The sequence below is a fragment of the Gouania willdenowi genome, chromosome 7 (genome assembly GCF_900634775.1).
Source record: "Gouania willdenowi chromosome 7, fGouWil2.1, whole genome shotgun sequence".
In the NCBI taxonomy this organism is placed as follows: Eukaryota; Metazoa; Chordata; class Actinopteri; order Blenniiformes; family Gobiesocidae; genus Gouania; species Gouania willdenowi.
Genome location: NC_041050.1, coordinates 31,690,765 through 31,706,113, shown reverse-complemented (window position 1 = coordinate 31,706,113; position 15,349 = coordinate 31,690,765). Strand labels below are relative to the sequence as shown.

The 15,349-nt window shown below is 37.6% G+C and overlaps 3 protein-coding genes across 4 annotated transcripts in view; all 3 read left to right on the top strand.

Annotated features, from left to right (window-relative positions):
- The first annotated feature begins 710 nt into the window (after positions 1-710).
- Positions 711-11,089, top strand: traf3ip3 (TRAF3 interacting protein 3). 2 transcript variants are annotated; one of them, XM_028451959.1, is made up of 14 exons: positions 711-900; positions 1,553-2,005; positions 2,095-2,233; positions 2,531-2,636; positions 2,734-2,761; positions 3,534-3,563; positions 5,688-5,783; positions 7,019-7,093; positions 7,324-7,464; positions 8,692-8,829; positions 8,912-9,047; positions 9,150-9,295; positions 9,778-9,894; positions 10,609-11,089. In XM_028451959.1, exons 2-14 carry the CDS (start codon positions 1,595-1,597, stop codon positions 10,804-10,806), a joined length of 1,761 nt encoding a protein of 586 aa, XP_028307760.1. In that variant the 5' UTR covers positions 711-900; positions 1,553-1,594; the 3' UTR covers positions 10,807-11,089. The 2 variants fall into 2 exon arrangements, with proteins under 2 accessions (XP_028307760.1, XP_028307759.1); XM_028451958.1 differs by having other exon boundaries at positions 9,147-9,295.
- The window catches only part of LOC114466498 (emerin-like), a 24,916-nt gene continuing 16,473 nt past the window's right edge, over positions 6,907-15,349 (top strand). Inside the window, exon 1 of the mRNA XM_028451964.1 lies at positions 6,907-6,975. The gene's annotated coding sequence lies outside the window, so the exon portion shown is untranslated. The remainder of the gene's footprint in view (positions 6,976-15,349) is intronic.
- Positions 12,270-15,349, top strand: part of dnase1l1l (deoxyribonuclease I-like 1-like) — a 3,951-nt gene continuing 871 nt past the window's right edge. Inside the window, exons 1-6 of the mRNA XM_028451961.1 lie at positions 12,270-12,410; positions 12,502-12,590; positions 13,330-13,416; positions 13,500-13,621; positions 14,141-14,253; positions 14,337-14,494. Coding sequence (XP_028307762.1) covers positions 12,270-12,410; positions 12,502-12,590; positions 13,330-13,416; positions 13,500-13,621; positions 14,141-14,253; positions 14,337-14,494 — 710 coding nt within the window. The remainder of the gene's footprint in view (positions 12,411-12,501; positions 12,591-13,329; positions 13,417-13,499; positions 13,622-14,140; positions 14,254-14,336; positions 14,495-15,349) is intronic.

Here is a 15,349-nt window from a genome sequence, read left to right as displayed (position 1 = left end):
ATAGTGAGGATGTTATTTTTAAGATGAAAAACCCACATCTCTTTTAATATCGCAATATTTTGTTGCACGATCTATCGGCCCAACTTTAGTAACACTGAGACAATATGAATTAACAGACATGATGTCAACACAACACAATCATTTCATTTGGTTTCAAATACTTTACAAAATAAACAAAATGCAAAAAAACTCAAAATGCTACACACCAGATTGTTATGGTTTTTTTTATTTCAAAAAAAAATAAAAATAATTAAGCATTGTTATTTTTCCAACTGTAATTATTTGTCTTTTTTTCCCAAAAATATTGTATCGTATCATTATTGCGAGCCATTATTGATCGTATCATATAGTAGACTGGCTTTTTGTCATTAGTGCACACTGTCAGGTACCATGAATCTTATAAGATGGGCAGACACATAAAAACAAACAAAAAACGAGTTTAGATAATTTTGATATACATTGATTTTGCAATAAGAAAAAACGTAATTGAAGATATTAGAGTTGAGGTCTTCAGTATGTCCAGAAGAAGCCAAATCTTTAAAAAAAATATATAGAAGCTTTTTGCTGTAATGTGCAGGTTTATCATCTATCATTATACGTTCTCACACACGTACAGTACACTGAGATGGACTGCATGCTTCACATGTAATTGGCTGTGCATTTCTCTAATCTTTGGGCCCACCCGTGTCTGGCATCAGTGTAGTGCGAGTGGTTGCTGCGATAGAGGAACATATGACGCTGTGTTTGTCTGTACTTCCTGTAATAATGCTCAACAGAAACAGGCACACGTGAAACAGACAAAGTCATGGACACTGGACCATGAGGAGTGAGAAAATGGACGACGTCGCCAACCAATTTCACAGCAGTCTTCCTTCTAATGATTGAAAACCCCTATTATAGGTAAACCTCATTGTTTGGTTCTTTTTTATAATGTTGTTTTAATTTTTTTTCATTTAGTTATTCTTGGTCAGTTTGGGTGCTGCAGTTTTGATGAAATGTTTAAATAAAACAACACAATTGTTCTATAAAAAAAGACAATTTCTTTATGTTGTTAATGGTAAATTTGCATCTGTTATTTTTAAAATGATCCTCGCTGTGTGTTTTTAAGCCGATTTTATGTGTTTTACTGTGTTTTATTGGTTTTACTGTGCTGAATGGGTTGCTGTTGTGGCCGTGTCAAAAAAATCATTTCTGTCATTGCGTCAGGACAATAAAGTCTATTCTATTTTATTTATTCTATCTATTCTGTTCTATTCTATCTATTCTATTTATTCTCTTCTATTCTATTTTCCATTTCACATGCTTGTATTTCACAGTTGGGAAGTGCACGTTGCACTTGATTAGTACCCATAACAGTCTGGTATTGTTACTGATTTTAAGTGCAGTATTGGCTAAGATTTATCTAAATTTCATGATTATACTCACCACTGTACTTGGAGCTCTTACTATTTAGGTACACACAGTAATTAAAAAAACTGCTAACCTTTAAAGATATTATTTTTGCTGGATGTTCTTTGGAAGAATCAGTATTCACATGAATTTTCTCTTGCAGGCATGAGCCAACAGATGAGACAGAGGAGCTGCCGTGCACGCCATGGCGTTCAGTGAAGAACTACCTTCACCACAAAGAGACTTTGATCGAACGTTGGAGATCAGAGCACAGAAACACGAGCACTTATGGGCACGAAAGAATGTGACGTTGTGTCGGAGTCCAAGGAGAGAGTTTGACTTAAAACTAATTCAGAACAATTTAAAGGACAAAAGGTACGTAGAGTTTCAGAGGAGGAGACCGGGGAGCCCCGAGTGGAGCAGCTTAAAGTCTACAAAACTTCATTTAAGAAGAATGAACTCATCTGAAGCTGCTGTCATGAAGAATCAAAGTTTACCAAGTAAGACAAATACTTTGAATACAAAAATGCAGGATGGTTCCTCTGCTCCAGAGCTCTTAGAGACAAATGCCCTTCCAAACAGCAGAGAGGGAGATACACAAAGCCCCAGCAAATCAGTAAGACCCTTTTCCCAGCCCTGTTTAAAGCAGCGACATCATCACTTATGGTAAACTGATTATTTTTTAATTACTTCTCATTTCCCCAGGCTTCATTGTGGTTGGAAGAAAAAACACTAATGAGGTCAGGGAAAGGTCATGGAAAGAAACCAGCTCCAGCCTTTTCAGAGTTAATACAGGAGTCAAACAAGCAAAGCCAGCCAGTGATCAGTGGAAGTAACACAAAAGGTACTACACACACACACACACACACACAGATAGATAGATAGATAGATAGATAGATAGATAGATAGATAGATAGATAGATAGATAGATAGATAGATAGATAGATAGATAGATAGATAGATAGATAGATAGATAGATAGATATTTCAGACTCGGGGTCCATAAAAACCATACAAACAAACACAATCTTTCTGTTGTCTGATGATTGACTGTTGCCAATGAGATTTCATTGTATTGTTTTATCAGTGCAAAATATGACAATAAAGCCTCTATATCTAATATCCTTACTTTCTGAATCCAGCGACTCAAACGACATTCATAGAAACAGAGAATAACCACATGACATCCAAACAAACTCCGCTAATAATCCATGAAATGTTCCTGGGACGAGCTGCTGAGCAGACTGAGTGAGTGTATTTCTACGTATTATTACGTATTCATTTTACAGTTTGAAATTTGGCAAAGCTGAGCTCAGTAATGGTTACTTTATTTCTCCTCATACAGTTCAGACTCTGTCACTGTCAAAGAAACGGTGAGTTTCAAACTGATACTCTTTCCTTCTCATTAAATGAAATGCACAGGTGACAAGTAACAAAATACAAATAGTTTGTAGTAGTTTTTTCACGTATCTGCACTTTACTGGAGTATTTTTTTTTTTGGCGACATTTTACTTTTACTTCTTACTTTTTTAAACAAATATCTGTACTTTCTACTCCTTACATTTGCAGCTAAAATTATGAAACATTTTGGAAGTTTGATTTTTTTTCTGTTAGCTCCCTTAACTTTATGGTTGCTCTGGGTTTAATTGAGCTTTTGTAATTTTTTTTTTTACAATTTACAATTTGTATTTATTATGAATGCTAAATTTTCCAGATGTTCCAATGAAACAGATTTAACTCATTTGCATGTACAAGTATTCTACAAATTCTTTAAAAAATTAAATTTATGGAATTTGCTGGTTTAAAAACCCTGTCGTGTGTTTGAAGATACATTTGTTTTTAATTTTCTACCTTTAGTAGCATGCACTTTTTTACTCTTACTCAAGTAAGGGAGCAACTTCATTACTTTTACTTTTACCAGAGTCATTTTTTTATTCAAGTGTCTATACTTTTACTTGAGTATTGAAGTCTAGTACGTTTGCCACCTCTGATGAAATGTAAGAACTTTGAGGGTGAGGAGTTTTAAGTACGAATCGTTTGAGTTTGTTTGTTGAGATTAAAGTTATAATGGGACAGATGTTCTTCTGATTACTCTCACTACTGTTGCTCTAATGCACTCCATTTTTTCTCTTATATTTCCCTCAGGACATACAGAGATTAGCTGACTACTTACAGGTAAATCAAACGACTGCTGTGGAAGGATTTTTTTTTTTTTTAAAGCTTCCATTACATTACATCATAGAAATGTCTGTCTTTAAGACCGTTCCCCCTGTTTTGCTGTTGTGACACACCTGACTATTAAGAAACGCTGCACATTTCTGCACAGGGTTTTTATCTGATTTGGAGCAGCATCATCGTACACAGTGTGGCCAAACATTTCTAAATGACACGAACCTCCTTTAATTCATCATTTTATAGGATCTATTATGCCCTGGTTGATATTTGAGGATAATTAATTTGCATTAATTAATTTTAAAAACTGGTCAAACTTCACTTGAAGTTTTATACATAAAGGCTGTCATTATTATGACATGACATCTGTCATTAGCATGAATAAGGTGGCGTGAAGGCTGTCATTAAGTGTTGTTTGTTACCCTAACTCTAACCCCAACCCTATAACCCCACTAGATCCCTCCACCTAACCCAAAAAAATGCCAACATAGCTCCAAAGGTGTCATAATTTAGCAAACAACACCTAATGACAGCCTTCATGTCATGTTATTTATGCTAATGATGACAGATAATGACAGCGTAATGTCAGCCTTATCAAATCAAATCAATCTTTATTTATAGAAAGTGATTTTCATACAATAAAATGCAGCTGAAAGTGCTTTTACAAAGTTAAAAATAAACAAAACATCCACCCCGTACAAACCCTGTCCACCACACACAGACACACAGGTTAAAATAAGGACAATGGCACATGTATGGGTACAGAGGATCTAGGTAAGGAGACATCACAAAGAGCTGTCTGTATACAACTTCGAGTAAAGTGTTACTTAAAAGCTTTATCACCATATTTTTTAATGATATACTGTATATACATAAACAAGAGAACTCAGAGAGAACAAACATCCGCCAATAAGAAATATCCTCTTTGGCAGATATGGGCAGTTATCTGGATCAATGATCCTGATCATGGTGCCGTGAGCATTCACACTTTAAAGGCTTGGAAGATATTCCCATCTCCATTAAGAACGAAACAGTATGTCCAAATGTAAGGGCACCCTCCTTTTTTGGAAAATCGTGATGAAAAGTGCAATCTGGATGTGATCTGAATGAAACTCAGAGGGATAATCAGTCAATTAAGAAACCAAGAATTGAATTTCTGGATTTTCGCTAATTATGTCAGATAAGGATTAATCAAGAATCAGTATATTGATCGAGATTCCCTCCAAAACAATCAAATATGCACTGGTGAAAATAATACGTCCTTGGTGGAGGTAAATAAGCAATAAAAAGAGTCTTTATAAGTCAGATTTTGATTTTTGTAACAAAGCTTCATTGCAAAAAACATTTGTTTCATTAGTTTTAAATTGGGCCACATTTATTAAAAAAAACAAAACAAACATTTGTGGGTTGAGTCCAAAAACGTGTCCAAAATCTGTCATCTTCTCAGGTACCAAACATGTTTTTGGCTGTTGACCCTGTTTTTGTGATGTTTAGTTGAAGACTTAATAAAAACATGATTCTTCTGCTCACACACTGCTCTGGGATGGCATCCCATCTTTAAACCACTCCATGCCTTCGTAGGGCAACATCACTATGGGGTGCCGATTGTAAAGCTGCACGTGCTAAAATAAACAGCAACTTTTGCAACATTTAGCAACAAACCACATTTAAAAAACTTACTTTGACCAGATTTACAGCAATATTTTTTCTCGTAAAAATATAATGTCAATGTTAAATTTAAATGTTAAATGTAAATCTTAAATCTAAATGTAAAACCTAAATGTCATGGGTGAAACTAAATATTTAGCTAATATGCAAATTCACCGGAAGTACCAAAATAAAAGTATATTTAACAGTAATATCTCGACTTAACATTTTGATTTAGATTCAATATTTAACATTTAGATTTAGATTTAACATTATCTTTTTGCAAGAAAAAAAAATCACAAATTTCACAAAGATTGTTGTAAATCTGGTCAAAATATGGTTTGTTGCTAAATGTTGCAAAAAGTTGCTGTTTGGTTTAGCATGCACAGCTTTACAATTCGCACCCCATACATCACTGATATATTTATGTAAATGTTTCTTTAATTCTTCCCTTTTTTCCGTTTACTTTGTTTAAATCAGGAAGCCCTGTGGAGAGAGGAGAGAGCGAAGAAGAAGCTGGCAGCCCTGCAGAACAGCATTGCAGGCCTCTACGGCTCCTTAGACGTAGTTTGGACAGTAAGACGCCATTATTTTATGACAGACCATGCATTTTAGATATTCTATAGGACATTATTCACTGTTCTTTGATGCATTGCTGGATGTTGTGTTGATCACTTGTACTGGGTTGTGTTTGCCTGGTGTTGCCTCAGGGACATTTGCAGCCTGTGGTTTGACACTTCCTGTTTCCGCTCTATCGAGGCTGCAAAGAATGGGTGTAAACTGTCAGTCTTACACAGGAAAGTGTGCCTCTGTTCATGGGTGCTGTGCATCCTTATCAGTTTTCAGGCTACTGTAACTGTGGTGCACGAAAAGAAACTATAATTTACTTTTGTGTTTGTAATGTCAACGTGTTGAAGCTGTTTTATTTTGTGTTGCTTCTATTTAATGTTGCAAATACTGACACGGTTGATAGTCTCAGGCAAGTCAGAGTGCAAAAAGACTTTTGGAAACATTATACAAACAAGCCATTAAAGTCTTGGATAGAAAACCAAGGCACTATCATCACTGTGCAATCCTAAAAATGTACAACCTTTTAAAATGGGACAGTCTCCATAGATTTGCAGATCTGAGTCTCATATACAAAGTAACAAATGATTTGGCCCCAGCTCCTCTGGCAGAGTTCATCAGCCAAAGAAACAGCTCTGAGCGCGTCACTCGAGGGTCTGTAAGAGGTGATTGTGTCATCCCTCTGCGCAGGAGTGCTTTCAGTCGCTCGGCCTGGTCAGTTAGGGGCGCTGCTGAGTGGAACTCAATACCTGAGGAGGTTAAACAGCTAACCACTTACAAGGCCTTTACAAAAAAATTGAAAATTTGTCTTATTAATATGTACGTCTGCCAACATTAAAAGTCGAGCATGTTGCGCTGCATTGTATTGTATTAGATAACGTAGGCTTTTGAACACGTGTTTTTTATGTGTTTTGATATTGTAACAGGTACTGTTATTGTTGTTATTGACTTGTAAATGTATTGTCATGCTTGTATTTGAATGCCTTTTTACATCTTGGCCAGGGGACTACAGCTAAAAAATAGCCTTCTGGCTAATTCTGGCTTTTTTTAACCATGTTTGTTCATGTGTTATATGAAATTGCACTGTCCCCTTTCAAATAAACCAGTCTAACATCTAACTAACACTGGTGCTGCACTAGTGTGTGTGTGTGTGTGTGTGTGTGTGTGTGTGTGTGTGTGTGTGTGTGTGTGTGTGTGTGCGTGTGCATTGCAACAACCATTCATTTCCTTTCTAACCCCCACAGTCTCGCTGCAGAGAAGATTTGCTGAAAAGTAAAATCAAGACTCTGGAGGCACAGTTACATCATGCCTGCATGCAGGTGAGCAGCATCTGCTTCAAAGAAGTAAATTGTTGATTTCTCTCAGCAAAGAAAAAGGAAAATGGCATTGTTCATCATAAAATGAGTGTAGTTCAGTCCTGCAGTCGTCTCATATTACCCTGTGTCTTCACCTCCTCAGTGGCTTTGGTTTACATTTCACTTCATAGCCACATGTAAACTCAGCACTGATGTTATTTGAATGAATAAACCCTTCTGTCCTCTTCCTGCAGAGTGTTCCTGAAGATGGAGCGAAGAAGCTGTTGGTCGAAATTGAGAAGGAGAGACTGGTTTATGAGGAGAAAACCATTGTTTTTCTGCAGAAGGCCTTGCTGGATAAATCTGAAGCCCTCAGCAAGGCAGAGACTCTGCAGGTCAAATATTTATCATATTTAAAGAGCCACCCATGCATTTTGTATATTTGTTCAAAGAGGAAAACAATGCATTGTTTTAGTTTTAAGTGGGTCTAGCAGGGGTGTAAAACTCATTTTATTTCATGGGGAAAATATGGACCAGTTTGATCTTAAGTGGGCTGCAGATTATAGGCGAGGAAAATGAGCAATTTCAACATTAATGTGCCCTAGTTTACACGTCGACAAATAATAATGAGGCACCCACAATATCCCAAGCAATAAGTGCCAGATATCAGTCCCTGCATGATCTCCACTTTTGTTGGATATTTTTTTTTTTCTTTAATTTAGGGGAATTTTGTGAATTTGTTTGTGAGAAATTGCAGATTTAAAGTGAATAATGTTTACTCATTTTTACTTCTCTCTGAGGGCCAATTTGAATGCTCAATTAGGCCGGATTTGGACCCTGGGCCTTAAGTTTGACACCTGTGGTCTATAAAGTGTCATGTTAAAAAGATGCTTTGAAAAAACTTTTGTCTGGATCTCAAACCTACAAACATAATGAACTGAGAGATGTAGAGCCAACACATGGATCCCCATGAAGGAGAGGTAGAAAAAGCTCTTATTGTCAGAATAGATCCAAAATAGCAATGAACCCTCCTCAAGTCTCATATTATCATTGTCTCCCGTAAAAACCCCATCAAAATATTCAAACTCACCAGAAAATAGAATTCAGTAAAAGTTGTGTCTTATTGGTCTGAACATCAGACATACAGTATGAAGTATGAACCTAAATGCCACTGCTTTGTATGCAGCTCTGATTAGTCAGCACTGATTGGATTTCATAAGGAAATTAAAATTCTCTTCACCAAACACTGTATTTACAATGATTTACACTGTATTTCCTGTTTGTGTCCCATCCAAAAAGCTCAGACAGGACATTTAAACTCTCCTGTCAACTCTCACATTGGATCCAGGAACTTTTGCTGATACCATGTTGGATGTAAGAGTTGTTGATAAAACTTGATTTAGTCTGATAAGCACCTTTAAAGTGCATCTAAAATATTTGATACTTGTTTGAAAAAACAGTTATACCAGTTATCCTCAGGGTTTAGCAGCTAACTGCTGTTAAACCCTAATTTAAAAAATACCAAACTGTTTGCACAACACCAAAGAACATGCGAAGCTTTTTGGAAATTAGATTTGGGTACTTTACGTTTGATTGATAGAGCAACTGATTTTCACCAACAGGAAGAGTTATTCACAGCAAAGGAAGAGACTCTGAGGTGGAACAATATGTACACAGAGCTGAACATGGAGACCACTGACATTAAGCAGAGCCTGCGTCTCAGTATGGAACATCTGCAGCAGCTGCATCGTCAACTGGAGGTGCGTAATCTCAGACAGACAGCATGCACGGTCAGAAAGCTGGCTATAAATGGATATTAAAATCTAATTGTGCTTTGTGTAGCTGTCCAGAGCCACAGAAAATGACCGGAAGGAGGAAGTATCTGCATTGAGACAAGAAAACCAAGACCTGCAGTACAATATTCTGCTGATGGAAGAGAACTGCCAGGCTTTAAGAGACGAAATCCAGCAACTCAGAGGCAAGAAGCTGCTGTCACCCTTCTTTATATTTAGAGTAAAGAACCAACTAGTTAAACAGATCCTGTCGGTAAGACTGTACCTCTCTGACCTCTGTTTAGAAGATGACAAAGATGGCGGGCAGGACTTTGTGATGCAAGAGCTTCTGCTGTCAAACAAGGCCGAGCTTGAGTTGACAGAGAGAAGAGACTCTGAGCTGGAGGAGAAGCTTCGTCACACTGAGGAGAAGCTCCAGCTCAAAGAGAGAGAGGTGACGTTGTTTCATCACAATCACTAAACACACTCACCAGATTCTGTACAAAGTGAAGTGCACTGTTCCACTGTAACAAAGAGCTAAAAAAACAATCCCACAGCCATGCACAGCCAATCAGAAACAGCTCATCGACTGGTATTTTCAAGCACAGCTCTCAGTTCAGTTTGGTGTAATGATGTAATAAAGAGGAAATATTAAAGCTATGAGAATTGTGTGATTGGTTTTGGGCGGAGGTTATATTATTACAAATACGAAGTTTCTGTAATTAAGTTAATTTCTTGGGATAGTTTTACTTTTTGTTGTGTAGTTTTAGTTTTACTCACGTTTGTACAGTGCAGGCTTTCTTGCAACTGTGTAATGTTATATTGTCAATATTCTAAAGGTTTTGAGCAATTTGTTTAGCAACCTTCAGCAAACAAAAAAACAGCTCTAGATAAAAGGCAGCGGTTCTCAAACTTTTTCTGTCGGTGTTCAAACAGTGTGAGGAACTACAGACTGAGATGAAGACGATGGAACACGAGTGTCAGTCCAGTCAGGCCCGACTGACCCAGTGCAGGGAGGAACTCAGGCTGCTCAGCCAGAGACACAGGAAACAGGTGAGTGAGTGGTTGGATGGATGAATGGATGGAAGGATGGATGGCTGGTTGGATGGATGAATAGCTAGTTGGTTGGTTGGATGGTCGGATTGTTGGTTGGATAGTTCGGTGGATGGATACATGAATGGATGAATAGTTGGTTGGTTGGTTGGATGGATGGATGAATATTTGGTAGGAATGGATAGATGGATGAATGGATGACGGATGAATGGATGGATAGTTGGTTGGATGGATAATGGAGGGATAGATGGATGGATAGTTGGTTGTAATGGATAGATGGATGGATGAATAGTTGGTTGGATGGATAGTTGGTTGGATGAATAGTTGGTTGAATGTATGATGGATGGATGGATGAATAGTTGGCTGGATGGATGTATAGATGGTTGGATGGGTAGATGGATGAATGGATGGATGGATAGTTGGTTGGAATGGATGAATGGATGATGGATGGATAGTTGGTTGGTTGGTTGGTTGGATGGGTGGATGGATGGATGGATGGATGGATGGTTGAATAGTTGGTTGGCTGCATGGATAGTTGGTTGGATGGATGGATGCATGAATGGATGGATGGATGGAAGAATAGTTGGTTGGATGGATGAATGGATGGATGAGGGATGAATAGTTGTTGAATGGATGAATGAATGGATGGATGAAAAGTTGGTTGGATGGATGGAGGGATGGATGTGACACTGATATCTGTTTCTCTCTGTTCAGACTCCGTGTGTCTCCTGGTGGAGAGTGTGTGTGCTCCTCCTGTTCGTGGCTGTGTGTGGGGTTGCCATGTTGTGGATGTGTCATCCTCCTTTTCGAGAGCTAGTCGAGGACCTGTACTCCGATTTAGAAACACACATTGAAGGATGTCTTCTGCAAATGGTCTCTCCTCAACGCCCAGGATGTTTTAGACCTATTTGATGACATTAGTCTTAGAAACAATTGTTGTTGCTTTTCTATAAAGTTTTTTTGTACAAAGTAAAAAAACATATATTTGTATTTAAATGCTATAATAAACATTAAATGTTGTGCTTAAGGTACATGCGTATGGTATATTCATGTTTAAAGAACATGGAAGCAACACTTTCAGGGTGAAGAAAATTGTCCTATGTTTTCATTAGACATAAATTGAATTTTTATTTTGTGTACTGTAAACCTATTGGATCGTCAGCACCACCTTGAATAATTAAAGACCAATGATATATTTTTGAGTCCTTTGTCTTATTTGGTAGACCAGCAAAATAGAGAAAACATTTCAAAAAGTCACCAGTACAAGTATTCTATACAGAGTATTTTTTTTCCCATTTATTTATGTATTACTCTAACCCTAACCCTGACACTGATTTACCAAAACCATTCCTTTATGTACTGTTTTTAGTGATTGATCCTCAATTTAAATCTGTTTGATTTTTATGACCAATTTTTATTAATTTGGGGGATTTTTGAGAAATATTATTGAGTAAAACTGCAGGATTTTGGAAAAAGTGAGAGTTTTTGCAACAATTTGCTTCTAAAAACAACTGCTATCATGTGATATAAGCATGGGAAAACTATGAGCCCTCAAAAATATTGTGGAGTTTTATTGAATTTGTGTGTTTGGAGGGATTGAGTTATTTATTTACACAAATATTAGTTCTCTTGCGGGGCAAATTGGATGCTCCAAAGGGCCTGATTTGGCCCTCGGACCTTGAGTTTGACACATGTGACATACATTTGATCCTACAGCTTACACTTGAACAGTTTGAGATCTTATTGGCTCATGACCACTTTTGTAAGACATTATCAGAGTCAGACATTAACCTGCACACAGTGATCCCCTGCTGAGTGTTTTCATTGGCAGTACGCAGAAAGTATCATTATATTACACTCTTAGACTTCATTTATCCTGTTTAGGAATTTTTCCATACTTTAGTAAACTAGTCTATAAGTAACATTTTCTGCAGTCATCAGACAAAATGCAGATCTGACAAAGTTGTAGGATAACGACAGGTCGTTTTTGTGTTAAATGTGCTGAATGATACTCAGTATATTCCACATATGTTCATGAAACGGACAGACAGCACACATGACAGCATTCATTGTGTGATTTCACTCAAACTTAGAGACAAAAAACACTCAGAGCTCCGAGTCATTGTTCATTGCATTCAGTGGTTTAAAGGTTCCAGATAAAGCTCCATTCTGACCAGGCACTGACGCAGCACATCCACCTCTTTCACCCACATTTACCTGCATGTTCTCACACACACCTCGGCTCGCTGAAGAGATGGATCTCTGCTGGCCTGAGGTCAGTAGCCCTATGATGGTCCCAGTGAAGGGTAGAAGCTGAAGGGGTTTTTTTTTTCCTGCCTAACCTGAAAACTTTCAGAGAAATTCATCTTTACACCATGAGGACTGCAGAGCTGCTGCTGGTTGTGGGTCTGTGTGCCCTGAGCGTCACATCAGCTCTGAAAATCTGTGCTTTTAATGTTCAAAGCTTTGGGGAATCAAAAGCAAACAACAGGCGGGTGATGGGGATTCTGATGAAGGTATGGTTCAGTTCGTTCTAACCATTGTAAGAGTGACACACAATTGAACAACTAATGATGTTTTGTTTTTTTTTTTTGTTTAACTCCCAAGATTCTGTCTCGCTGTGACCTCTGTCTGATTCAGGAGGTCCGAGACCAGAAAGGAGAAGCAATACAATCACTGGTCAAAGACCTCAACAGGTATCAATGTGCATCAGGGTTGGGGTAGAATTCAGATAATTGACGTTGTAATTGTAATTGTCATGGAAATTTTAGAAAAACTGTCAATGACAAATTAGTTAAACAAAATCTATGGAACCATGTTACAGTTCAATGGCTTACACACATCCGTAGTTAATATTCAATAGAATATGTTTCATATAGAGTTTATCTGTCAGTTCTCTTGAGGATCATTTTACCATTTAAAAACAATTGAAATCTAGGAGTATACTGAGAGAAAAAACACTACAAAATATTAATACCAATATTTTTCATTGAACAAAGAGATGAAAAACTAATTGGATGATAGATAATATTTTTGAGTGTATTTTACTGCTGATTTAAGACATACTGTAGGTCAAAACTGACCCGTTATCATCAGAGATCAGCTAACAGAAAGCTAACACGAGAGAAAAGTTACTTTTTACGGGCTTATTTATTAAAGGCTCAGTAAGTGAGATTAATTGAATTAGAAATTCAGTAACTTGTAACATCAATTCAGTAACTTGTAACTTTCAGGGGTAAAATAATAATTGTAATTTTAATTGTAATTGGAAAAAATGTCAGTCACAGTAACCATAATTGAGTTGTAATTGAAAAGGAATAATTGAAAACGTGATTGTAATTGACCCCGACCCTGATGTGCATTCTTAAACAGATACTTTGTTACTTGTTAAACAGAGATTTCAACAGACATTTCAGCTCAACCTGTTATTTGCAGATTTGATCAATCCAACACCTACTCTTATGTGGAGAGTGAAAGACTGGGAAGGAAGACGTATAAGGAGCAGTATGTGTACATTTACAGGTAACTCGTGCTGTGCATCAAACAACTTCAACTTAAGTCCCAAAGAGCAATGCCTTTCAAATCAACTTCTCTATCATCCACAGAAACAATATGTTAAAAGTTAAGGAGCTTTATCAGTATCCTAAAGCTGGTGGAGAAGAGAACAACGAAACAGACGTTTTCGCCAGGGAGCCTTTTATCGTCCGCATTCACTCGCCGACCACACGTGAGAAGATGTCTATAGATTTTAGACGCTCAGATTATTAACATTATTAAAAACATACAGTAACTTTAATTTTAAGACCGAACAGATAAAGCGATCAGCCCAGCACAGTTCAGAAGGGAGACAAGGTGCTTTAATCATAAAAAACAATTCATATTATATCAAACAAGAGCATTCAGAGCGTGCAAAACCTCTGCCGAAGCACCAAATATTCTCTTTGACAGATATTCAGTTATCTGGAGCAGTGCTCCTGGTCATGGTACCATGATCATTCACACTTTAAAGGCCTGGACGAAATGTTTTCAAAATCCGTAGAGTACCTTTAATGTAATCCAGCAAACAAACAAACACCAGTGAAAATATTACTTCCTGGGCAGAACTCTTAAAGAGGAGAATAATACCAGAGTGAAGAAAACAGACCCAACAAAGATAGGATTAAACATGCTAAACAATGAAAGTGTCTGTTTAATATCCCTTTATAAACAGTTCTGACTTAATTTAAATTGATTACTCTTGTTTCAGTGGTGAAGGATTTTGTCTTGATTGGACAGCACACGAGTCCCAAGACTGCCATGAAGGAGATGGATGAACTTTATTCTGTCTTCAAATGGCTTTACAAGAAGTGGAAGACTGAAGTAGGTTAGACACATGGTCATCGTTTTTTTAGCCAGTTATCTCTCTACGTCTTGTTCACATATGTTCTCCGTCTACATCCCAGAATGTGATGATCTTAGGAGACCTGAATGCCGGCTGTAGCTACGTGACAATCAAGGGCTGGAGGGCCGTGCGCTTGAGGAGTGACCCCAGGTTCCGTTGGCTCATTGGTGATGAGCAGGACACGACTGTGAGGGAAAACACCCACTGTGCATATGACAGGTTAGCAGCAGCTAGCACAGCTCCTAGCGTCCATGCTTTTATCTCCAGCAGACTGGACTATTGCAATGGTCTTCTGACAGGAATCCCCCAAAAGAGCATCAAACAGCTACAGCTGGTTCAGAACGCTGCAGCTCGGGTCTTAACCAGAACAAAGAGGTCAGAACACATTACTCCAGTTTTAAAGTCTTTACACTGGCTCCCAGTCAGCCTCAGAATAGACTTTAAAGTTCTGCTGCTGGTTTATAAATCTGTGAATGGGTTTGGTCCAGAATACATCAGTGAGATGTTAGTCAGGTATGAACCCAGCAGGTCTCTCAGATCTATGGACACAGGTCAGATAGTGGAGCCCAGAGTTCACATCAAACATGGTGACGCTGCTTTTAGTTGTTATGCTGCAAAGAAGTGGAACAAACTGAAGTCAGCATCCAATGGGAATATTATTAAATCCAAGTTAAAGGCACTCTTTTTCTCTACTGTGTATGACTGAACGGGAGATTTTTAATTATTACAACGTTGATTTAAAGTTTTTACTGCTGATAATGTTTGAATTCAGTGGTTCTCAAACTGTTTTGGGTTAAGTACCCCCTTTCTCTTATTTCTGAATCCATGTACCCCCGCCCTTTGTCGGACTACAACATTTTGCTCAGAATATTATGAAAAAACAACTATAGAGCATAATGTTGGTTAAATGAGTGACAACACACATTTAAAATTATCTTATTTCGTAAATGAGCAGAATGAAAACGTATTTAGTGCCTTCCGAAATGATGTATTTCTATAGTTTTTATCATTTCTGGTCATCTCTCTCCTGGTGTGTGACCAAAACTGACTCATGTATTTTTAGTTCATGTTCTA

Coding starts and splice junctions, on each gene's coding strand:
- traf3ip3 (XM_028451958.1), top strand. CDS start 1,595: ATGGCGTTCAGTGAAGAACTACCTTCACCACAAAGAGACTTTGATCGA. Junction 2,234..2,530: donor CAGTGGAAGTAACACAAAAG/GTACTACACACA, acceptor TTCTGAATCCAG/CGACTCAAACGACATTCATA. Junction 7,094..7,323: donor TACATCATGCCTGCATGCAG/GTGAGCAGCATC, acceptor CTCTTCCTGCAG/AGTGTTCCTGAAGATGGAGC.